This window comes from Cupressus sempervirens, chromosome 3 (genome assembly GCF_028749045.1).
Source record: "Cupressus sempervirens isolate cs-2001-9-10 chromosome 3, ASM2874904v1, whole genome shotgun sequence".
NCBI lineage: Eukaryota > Viridiplantae > Streptophyta > Pinopsida > Cupressales > Cupressaceae > Cupressus > Cupressus sempervirens.
This window is the reverse complement of record NC_143120.1, coordinates 734,835,506-734,846,530: the sequence shown is the minus strand read 5'-3', so window position 1 is coordinate 734,846,530 and position 11,025 is coordinate 734,835,506. Positions and strand designations below refer to the sequence as shown.

The 11,025-nt window shown below is 33.5% G+C and overlaps 1 protein-coding gene across 1 annotated transcript; it reads left to right on the top strand.

The window, feature by feature from the left end:
• Window positions 1-7,367: 7,367 nt before the first annotated feature.
• LOC149568890 (putative germin-like protein 2-2) lies at window positions 7,368-8,125 on the top strand. The gene is made up of 2 exons (XM_089816794.1): window positions 7,368-7,503; window positions 7,593-8,125. Exons 1-2 carry the CDS (start codon window positions 7,368-7,370, stop codon window positions 8,123-8,125), a joined length of 669 nt encoding a protein of 222 aa, XP_089672920.1.
• Window positions 8,126-11,025: the final 2,900 nt, after the last annotated feature.

Genomic DNA, 11,025 nt, shown 5'->3' with positions numbered 1-11,025 from the left:
GAAATTTTACATTTTCGGTTAGATTAGGCTCCAAATAATAACCTCATTACCATGTACCTACATGCACTTGGCCCTTGTCTATATAATTTTCTGTTCTTTTTCACTCATCAACCACGTGAATCCTTTACGATTCTCTCGTGTTTGTCTCTACTTTATTTTTTATTAGTTGTATTAAATGACTTCAAGATGTATAATATTATCAATTTATGTAACAGAGATGTTGTAAAAACTCAAATTTATAGGCTCTACCAAGTCCTTCCCTTGCAAGGACCCTCCTATACCAATTATAACTTTTTAATACTCTTTATGATCTACATGTATCATAGTAAGAAACAATCCTTCTAGGTTCCATCATTTCCCTCTTTGGATCATAATTTCAATGTTCTCATTGAATTGTAGGTTTAACTATTTTATTCAAGTTAAGATATTTCGAGCTACTCTTACCAATTGAGAAATTATAATATGGATAATTTCCTAATATCTCGCCTAGTTTATGTTTCCCTTGCCACTGTCTTCTCAATTTCACCATACATCATTTTATAAGTAGTCCCCTTGAAGTTTACTTACATTTATTTTTTACTATTTCATGTCATAAAATTAAAAAATATTAACTTATACGGATTAGATTTATAATTTTAAAAAAACAATGAATCAAGTACTCCAATTCAACGACACAAATACGGATGAACTATAACTAAAAAATTGAGAGTTTAAGTATATATTGGTCAAAGAATCTATGGTCAACGTGTCAATAGAACTTAGGATCCCCTTTGTCTGTTTTATAGAGAAATTAAAAGTATGTTTTCACATAGATAAGGGACATCAATATATGAAAACGTGATATAATGGACCATTTTAATTTATTTTTAAATTGATTTAATGGGATATCTCATAAAAGTTATGAAATGTCTAAATCCTATTTATCTATAGATCCCTTTGAATGCCTTGCGGTAATTCCGTCATGAGTTTTAGTTATTCTACACTAAATCATTACTAACCAAAAAAAAATTCTTTTATTTATGTGGTTTGGGATTTGGATTTGCATACATCCACTCATGTGCTTTTTGTTTCTCCATTAATTTATAAGTTGAGATTTTCATTATGTATACAATTGTGTATCAAGTGACATAACTAATATAATTAAATCAAAAGTCTATAAAATGAATCTTTATCTAGATCTATATTGAGTGGAAAGCGACATATTATTTCTTGTATCATATAGATGAAGATGTAATCGTAGCATATAAATTAAAATAATTTTATTTAATGCTTTAAATATTAAAGGCATATGTTTGATGGTATAGTATGTGTCATTCGTATAAAATTTATGGTTTAGCAATTAAATCCTGAACCATATCATTTTGGTTCACAAAAAAAATGGTAAGAATGCATCATATATTTATAATAATATTCTTAACAGATACAAAAGAATGCACACAACCCTCCTAGGGCATACTTCCCATATAATTTCACTATTAGTTGGCACCCACGTGGTTGGAATAGGGATGATGTCCTAGACTAAAATGATAACTTCAAACCAATTTACCAACCCATAATAGAGTTTTATCCCATAGTAACAAAGTCATTTCAAGGTATTTGGTTTCATGGATTCACATAAATAATTATTTATTCTTTGCATGACCCAAGTTTGTGAAGGAAGATACCAATAAATAGAGGATTTGCCAAAAGGTAAAGAAACCTTTTTTTTTTAAAGAATATAATAACATAATAATATCAATGTCGACTCTCTACATCTAATGATACCAAGGACTATATTTATTTTAGGTACTAAATAGAAGCATTTACAGTAAGCAATGCATAGAGAGTTCCACATTATACACTCAATCAAAGTAAAACTTAAATTAAATAATGTAAGGAGTATTAGTAAAACTAGCCTAAGAGTCATATTGTATCATAGAAACCTTGAAAATATTCAAAAATGCGTATTCTATAGGATAAAATAATAAGGTTTATCCAAGTATTAACAAACGCATTATCTATTTCTAAATTAATTATTGGGAATTTGTCAAACTGAGACACTAGCATATTTTTTACTCAAACAAATCAATCCAAACTTGTATAATTATTATAAGGGTGCCCCTAAAAAAATAGAATGAGTAAGAGTACACATGTATGTATAAATAAAATAGAAAATACCTTGAATCGTCAATTATAATTCTAGGAATCCAAAATTCCAACAAAGATGAAATAATGAAACGCTGTTGAATAAAATTAAAGATTGAAGGGTCATTCATGCCACCATAATATCTATTAAACTAGTTGAAATAATAAAATTTCAAGAAATTATTTAACCCTCGTCTGACCTCAACTAGAAAATTAAGCCCAACAAGAAGACACAATAATGGATCGTGTTTCATCCAATCTAAGGCTGCCCCCACCAAATAGAGTCCAATATTATTATCTATTGAATGTAACAATTTTTAATCTACAATCCCTTAGAGCTCAATAGTGTTGAAATATTATACAAATTAATCATTTTTAAATCCTAAGTTTAATATTTTTTAAAAAGATTTATGTGGGTTACAAAATTTGTATCATAAATATAACAACCAATAGAGAAAATATAATAATAAAATTCAGATGAAGTTTTAGCGGTGGTGCCCCTAAAAACCCCCCACAAGGTCGTTACCCCTTGACCTCGTTGTATACCTAGAAAAGGGGCATGAGAAGGATTTTTCTCATACACCAGGAAAGGGGCATTTCCCCCAAATGCTAGTAGAATAATTCAAGGGGAAACTATACTAACAAAAGTTGGAAAAAAATTACCCTTTGAGTCTAATTTAGCTCCATATAAAAATACGATTACCGTATACCTACACGCACATACCCTTGTCTATTTAATATTTCATTCTTTTTCACTCATCAACCACGTATATGTTTTATGATTCTTTCTAGTTTGTCTTTATTTTATTTTAAATCAATTATATCAAATGACTTCTAGACTTGGAAAATTATAAGTTTGCGTTACAATGAGGTTGTAGAAACTCATTCATCTGGTGCATGTCAAGCCCTTCCCTTTCTAGAACCCTCTTATACCAATTATAACTTATTGCATAATTTTTTTATGATCTAAATATACCTTGGTAAGAAATAGTCCTTCTATGTTCCATCATTTCCCCCTTCGCATCGTAGCTTCAATATTCTCCTCGATTTGTAAGGTTTATTGTTTCATTCACATTAATATATTTCAAGCTACTTTTACTCATTGAGAAATTGTAATATGGATATTTGCCTCATATATTTCCCAAGTCATGTTCTCCTTGTCACTATTTTATCGTTTTCACAATACTTCATTTTAGAACTAATTGCCTTGGAGATAGTGTACATTTTTGTTTTTACTGTGTCGATATGTAGGAGATCATGGTATGCCAAAAAGTGACGATATGAAATATAAGTCTTCATTGAAAAAAAAAAAAGAAGAAGCTATTTTTTAAAAATAATATCGCATTTTGTAAATATTTATTATTACGTCACATTTTACGCTTCTCCTACTATAACAAAAAAAAAATGTTATCAATTTGATGAATTCAATAATAACTTAAGGTGGTCAAATATGAGATTTAATATTCTACAAAAAAAAAATTAATGGAAAATTTGTAATTATCTAATTTCTTAGAAATAAATTATAAACAAATATGTGCTACATCCTAACATAATTGTATTACTTAGATCTAGAATCTTGTAAAAAAAAAAAAATTATCATTTGACTTTGTTTAAGATGGTTAGCCATTCACCTGTTTCTAATCTTCTTATAAAGAAAAATTGTACTAATGTATTCAAATTTAAAGGTTTCATCATATAGAAATCATTCTTTCAGAAAATGATTTTCATATTACAAACTAGATTTAATTTTGTACAATTTCTTGTTGGAAACTACAATTGAAACAATTGTTTTGTTGTCATTAATGTCAAACCTATTTGTGAGATAGTGTTATCTGATCTAACTGCCATATCTATTTGATTGATTAAGAGGATTTGAGAAGTTGTTCATAACAGAAGCATCTAGAGGATAGGTTGAGTTTTGATGAGGAAACTAAAAATTGACACTTGATTAGTTGGAATTTGACAAGATGTATTGATTGTTCAAATCATGTTACAAGAGGAGAAGCCAGTAACGATCAAGTCTTGAAAGTGTGATAAAAGATAGATCAAATGTATAGGCTTGACAGAGTAACATAGTAGAAGACTAAAGAATTTTGACGTACATGCCAAGTGATGCTAGTGCCAACTGGGCTACAGTAAGTGTCGAGTAAAATCAGTATTGACCGAGCATCAGTGTCGACCGAGTGACAGTGTATATGTCGAGTGAGAAATTTAATAGCAATCGAGTAACCCAATGATGACTGAGTGTCAGAACACAGTGTTCCCCAACGAACAACATCTTAACTGTTTGCGACGAATCATAATTTCTAACCGGCCAAGTTGATTTCTTGGGATATGGAAAGCGTGTTGAGATAAGAATCAATGAGTTTGATCATTTAATTCTAGGAGAGGATTAGGTAAACGGCCTAAGAGATGGATTCCAAGAGAAGTTTCTACAAAAGAAGAGATAAACAAAATGGTGATCATATATAATTTATTTGATGGATTGAATCCTAAATCCTAAGATCTGCAGTGTTGATTAAAAGGAAAAGGATCATGATTTCCTGTTTAAAGAAGTACATGGGTAAAATTTCTATATGAGCAGAGAGACTGTATGCTTGTAAACAAGTTCCATAGATTTGGAGTTATTGTTGACATTATTGACTGGCGAATCTAAGCAGAAGGTTGAATTGAGTTGAGAGGAAGTGAAGGCTGATTGCTTGAATGGTTGCCAAGCAAATCAAAGCTGGGATGACAATGGAGGCCACACAATGAATCGGTACATGAGAACTGAACTGAGATGTGTACATGCAAAGTGAGTTATACTTAAATGATCAAACCGGTTATTACTTTCTAACCATTGTAAACAGTATTTGAAATCCTTTAATCAAGGTTGACCGAACAGTCATAGTGACCTAACAGTCTATGTAATTCCTCTAATAAGTTGTCGTTCTAATGGGATGTTCTGAATTCCTTTAACAAGGCCACTTCTAATAGGGTGACTCAATCCTTCAAATAACAAGGTCACATTTAATAGTTTGTATTGAAAACTTTTACAGGGTTGGCTCCTAACAGGGCCCGCTTAAGAAGAGTGAAACTTAGTGAAACGTTGTTGGTGGTTTTTCCTAAATTGGGCTTGCATGTTCAAACCTAGTGACAAACTTATGTGAATCTTATTGTGGCATTTTATCGACTAATGTTTACATTCTGTAAGCCTGCTATTTTAGAACAGTGAACCGCTAGCTAATGTTAATAGAAATTTATAGTGGAGACCGAGCAATAAAATGATAAGATCTGGAGTTGTTTAAGTGTTTGATTTTTCAATTGGTACATCTCGACCTTGGGTAACTAATTCACCCCACACCCTCAGTTATTATAAATATTCTAACACTTTTCATACATATTTTTAGCATAACATGATAACTTATTCCAAAAAAACTTGTCAACTTTCCTGACACTAATTTTCTGAATTTTCATTGCCACTTAAGAACCTAGTTTGACATACCATGATCCTTCAAATACCCATGTTCTTTCGCGTCATTAAATTTCACAATATTCTTTCGTAAAAGTTTAACTTGTAATATTTGATAATGACGAATTGGATAGGCCAATTCAGTGACTTAAGTATGGATTAGTTGCAACTAAAAATCTTAGGATTCAAAGATGTCGTGCTCAAACAATCTATGTTCAGCACGTGAACAGAGCTCAAGCTCATCTTAGTTTATTTCACAGATAAATTACAACTATGTTGTCACATACATAGGGAAGACTAATCTATCTAAATATAATATAGTTATCTTATTTTACTTTATTTTTAAAAATATTTTGAGGTCATGTCTCATAAACATTATAAAATTTCTAAACACGTGCACCTATTCTTTCCTTTAAATTCTGTACAATTATTAGTTTTAATGATCCTTGAGAATGTAAAATGAATTATTTTTAATTTCTATCCTTTATGAATTTATTTATCTAATTCCTTTATCACACTACAATGAATGTGTCACTTATATCACTCAAGATAGATTGTGATAAAGATTTGTTTTATGTCATTTGATTTAATTACATGTTGTATATAACTAGATAAACAATTTCGTTCACGAGAAAAATTTTGCCTCTATAAACTAATGGTGAAATAACCTATTGTAGATTGCACCTATAGAGAGATACATATGGTGTCAAGCTATCCTTTTGGAACATGGAAACACTCTCAAGTTTTGGGTGAACCTGTGGTGAGATTGAATCTCTAAATTAAGGGGTGGCTTCCCCTAATGAATCGCCTAAAACTAAATATGGATAGAAAAATCCATAACAAGAAAGAAAATTTCATCATCCCAAACTTAATAAAACAATATTATAGAGCCGGGCCCTTCTGTTGGTTAATATTTCGAAAACTTCGGTGCGCGTGATCGTACGATGTAAAGCGGGCTGAGAAAAATGTGAACAAGGCTGCAGAGTTGGTGGGTTCCTACACAAATAAGGGAAGGGCTGGAACTTTTCTAACACTTAGGGCCCGTTTGGTGAGAGGAATAGGAATACGTATTCCAAAAAATTTGAATTCCTTGTTTGGATGCACCAAAACGGGATTGGAATACGAGGTAAAAATGGAATACGTATTCCATTTTTGGCCCAAAAATGGGATTTTGCAATTCCACCAAAATAGGTGTTATTGGAATACGTATTCCTATTCCATTTTTTTAAATTTTAGAAAACATAAATTTTCGGGTCCGCGAATTCCCATCAAGTATTGGCTGAACCAAACGGAGAACAGGAATACTTTTTATTCCAGAATACAATACGTATTCCTATTCCACTCACCGAACGGGCCCTTACGTACTCACTCGACCAAGTCTAAAGCATTTGAATCTGTTTTGTGGATACGCAGAAAACATTTCCGTGTTGATGAATATACTTTCCTGCACAAAGAGAGAGGAATGGGAAGAACAAATCTACCGAATCAGTTCGAGCAAACGAAAAGACCACCTACTAACCAAATATATTATAACTAACGACTACGTCAAAAATGAATTGGTCCCCTCAATTGTAATGAGCAATTACTCCATCAGCATGAATCAGTCCGTAAATAACAGGTCAACAATTGCATGATATTGGAAGTATATTACAATTAAACAATTACGTGGGAAAGGATTAGTCCTCGCATGTTTCCCCTATATAATAGGCATGTAATGGTCTTGTAATATACACAAATATTCAATCACACATCCATATCCTGAGCTCTTCTGTTGGAGACTCTCCAGCATAAAATGGCGAAGGGAATGATGATTTGCTTGCAATTGTCGTTGGGACTCTTCCTGTTGATGTGTTGTTACAGTGAAGATGTGATGGCGGCGGATGCCGATCCCTTGCAAGATTTCTGCGTCGCAGTCCTGGACAGCGAAGGTGAGTGCAGCAATATTAATCGTTTATGTGATTATTAATGATTGGTGTGATTATAACTACCGCAAACAGTAACAAATTGTATTGATCAGTTAAGGTGAACGGATTCGTTTGCAAAGAGGCCAAGGATGCATCGGCAGAGGACTTCTTCTTCAGGGGGCTGGCGCAGGCGGGGAACACCGACAATGCAGTTAGCTCCAACGTGACCCCTGCCAACGTAATGCAGATACCGGGGCTGAACACGTTGGGAATATCTCTGGTCCGCATCGACTACGCAGTGGGTGGAATTAATCCTCCTCACACCCACCCCAGAGCCACCGAGGTTCTCTTTCTAGCGGAAGGCGAGCTCTTTGTAGGGTTTATCGACACCAACAACACCTTCTTCAGCAAGACGTTGGAAAAGGGAGACGTGTTCGTCTTCCCCAAGGCGCTCGTGCATTTCCAGCAGAATGTGGGGAAGGAGAATGCGGTGGCCATCGCTGCTTTGAGCAGCCAGCTCCCGGGAGTGCAGACAATCGCCAATTCTCTCTTTGGCGCGAACCCCCCTCTCCCCGATTCCGTGCTCAGCAAGGCCTTCCGCATCACCCAACAGCTCGTGGTTTACATTCAGAAGCAATTCGCATAGCATTCCCATGCTCAATGCTCAATGCTCAACTCAATTCGTTGCATCATCCAATCTATTCAATAAATAAAAGAACACTAGAACAAGGCGTGGGGAGACCCTCTTTATTATTCACCCTTTTTCTTTTCCATTCCTTGGAATAAATGTACCAGAGTGTGGCTCTAATCTCCGTGCCGGTGTATTTACTTTATTAAAAAAAATTGTAGTCAAATAAAAGTACTCAATATCATTATCGCGTTCTCGCACTATTTATGGGACACGTTTCAACAAAGAAAATTGGTTCTAGACTTATTTTGAATAGTTCTAAATAACGAGGTTAGTATATCTATAATACAAATAACTGCCTTCTGTTCGTTATGTTATTAAAATAATAAAACAATGAATAAATATTTACAAATGAATTTTACTCAATTCTGATATAGCTTATAAATTTGACAATTAAATATTTCTTTTATAATATGTTTTATGCATTCACTATATTTCTAGTATAGGGTTCCTTAAAAATTAGAATTAACTATATTGGACTTTACATCTATTGTGTTACTCAATCGAATGCATGCTTAAGCTCTATAATAAAGGTCATGCAAAACTAGATTCTTAGAATGTGTGGAGGCACTATCTAAGGTGTTACTAGAATGTGTAATATCAAATTATCTAAGTACGGAATCCAAGTCATGTATAGGAGATAGTAAGATCTGGCCAATCATATTTGAGAAACCTGAAGGAGACAGAGTCTACTTTGTGAATTTGAAGGCATGTACCCAACAAATCATGCTTCGGCCCATAAGAAGTGCAGTTGGGACGAAGAAAAGCATTATATAGAACACGCGAACCTATACAAAGAGATATCTCATAGAGAGCACAAGCTACATTTCCAAATCGAATGTAATAGATGTACACGTTTATATATCACATGTACATTCATTTGAAAACTTTAACGGTTAGATCAATTCAATATTACTTGGTAGTTATCTCCAAAAGCTTGCAAAGCTTAATGAGCTATAATCAGCTATCCAAAGGTATGAGTGTGAGAATTTCTATGATGGTAAACTAACATCCTCACAAATGAAACATGTCATGATACGAACTTTAATGTTCTACAATTCTAGATCTTGCGGCTCCGTTCCCTTGATTGATACATAATTTGCGTCTTTGTTTCATGAAAAGATGGAGATGAAGATGTATGATTTCGTATTGCTATGGTATAACAAAATGTATAAATCTCTCTGCTAGATACTAGATGCATTAACAAGGAATGGAATAGTATCTCTTACAATAGGGGTCTATATTGTATGCTAATAAGAAGCAATTGTCACGAGTTACCCCATTCGAAACACAACTTAGAATTCAAATGTTTTTTTTTTTTCAGTTAACTTATTTCTTTCCTTAATACTATTATCTTGGAGCGGGGATGACTGCGAGGCAAGCTGCATTTTCTTACAGTGAGTGGGCCAACGATGGAGGGAGAGAGGGCTCTGATGATGCCACACCAGACGAATGGAGGGTGCTTCTCAAACATGTGTCTCATTGGTTCTTCCATGGTATGGCAGTGGTTTTTGCAGAGTAATGGACCATGCTTCTTTATTTCGGGGGATTTTTTGACCCACGGGATGCTCGCTTCTCAGAGGTGTTTCTCGATGGAGGGAGGATCTCTGGTCTTATTGGTGTCCTGTTGGGTCAGTGGGGAATCTTCCTTGATGATGCCCTCTTTGTTTTTTCATGTGGGAAGTCATATTTTTTTCTTTTTCATGGTTCTACCAGGGGTGCCTTGCTTCTGGGTTTGTCAGATCTGGGACTCTTTGATGGGTTAGCAGTTAGCAGTGATGGATCTATCCATTCCATAGGTTGGTGGGTTTTCCGCATTTGAACCTTTGTTTTTTACAGAGGTGGACTTTAGTTGAGGTTTTTTTTCCTCGTTGTTTGGCACTAGGTTCTTTTATTTCTAACATTTTCTAATGTTTTTTGTTTGTATGATGGGTCAGCGCCCTCTTGCTGCTTTTTATATTCAAAAAATTATTTATTTTCTTGATATAAGATGTCAATTTGTGTAGTGATGAAGAAAGTCCAAAGGTTATTAACTTCTTTAATTTTGTAAAATTCTCTATTATAGGGCAAGAAAATAGAGATACATCTATTACACTGTGATAAAATGCAGGTCTTCATCTTGTATAGTAGTCCAATAAATTTGCAACTTTCAGTTCTAATGGTTGAGAAGTAGCTAATAATGGATTATTACATTTATTACAATAGGGGGAGCTAATGTAGAGTTGAAATAATAATTTAAATGAAAATTCATGGCGGTGATGAAGTTTGTTAAATAATGAAACCTGGTTTTATTTTTATCAATTGCATTGATGGAGTAGAGGGTTTAATAGTTAAAACTTGTGCACTCTTTCTAATCTTTGTAACATTTCTAAAATTTTTGAGAATTCTATTTTCTGGGCAACCCAAAAATGTTCATGAAAAGGGAGGGAAAAGGTAGTAGTAAGGAATATTAATAAGAGCTTACAAACATAAATGATCTTCACACTCCAGTTTTAACTAAATATGTAAAGAAAAATGGTGGAGCCAAGAAGTTGAAGGAACTATTAAGAAAAAAAATAACTATCAGATTTCAACTTCAATTAAATCGCGCGAAGTAAAATGGTGGAATCGAAGGCTTTCAAACTGAAGATTCAATTGATCGTTGTTGTTGTTATACATTGTGAAATAATATAAATATTTTGATAGAGATAATTTCAGGAGCGTGTGTGATAGATTTTATCCTACCATTTTATTGAAATTTACAACTTCATGAGAACTGAAATTTCTAAATCAAAATGACTTCTTAAAATTTTCAATTTGATTGAGCTATTCTGTCATGCCAAAGAATTGGGGCAAAAACACACCAACAAATTTTATTT

What these genes read in the sequence shown, in the direction of transcription:
- LOC149568890 (XM_089816794.1), top strand. Translation starts at nt 7,368, where the DNA reads ATGGCGAAGGGAATGATGATTTGCTTGCAATTGTCGTTGGGACTCTTC. An exon ending in CGCAGTCCTGGACAGCGAAG is followed by an intron (nt 7,504 to 7,592) that starts GTGAGTGCAGCA and finishes TGTATTGATCAG; the next exon opens with TTAAGGTGAACGGATTCGTT.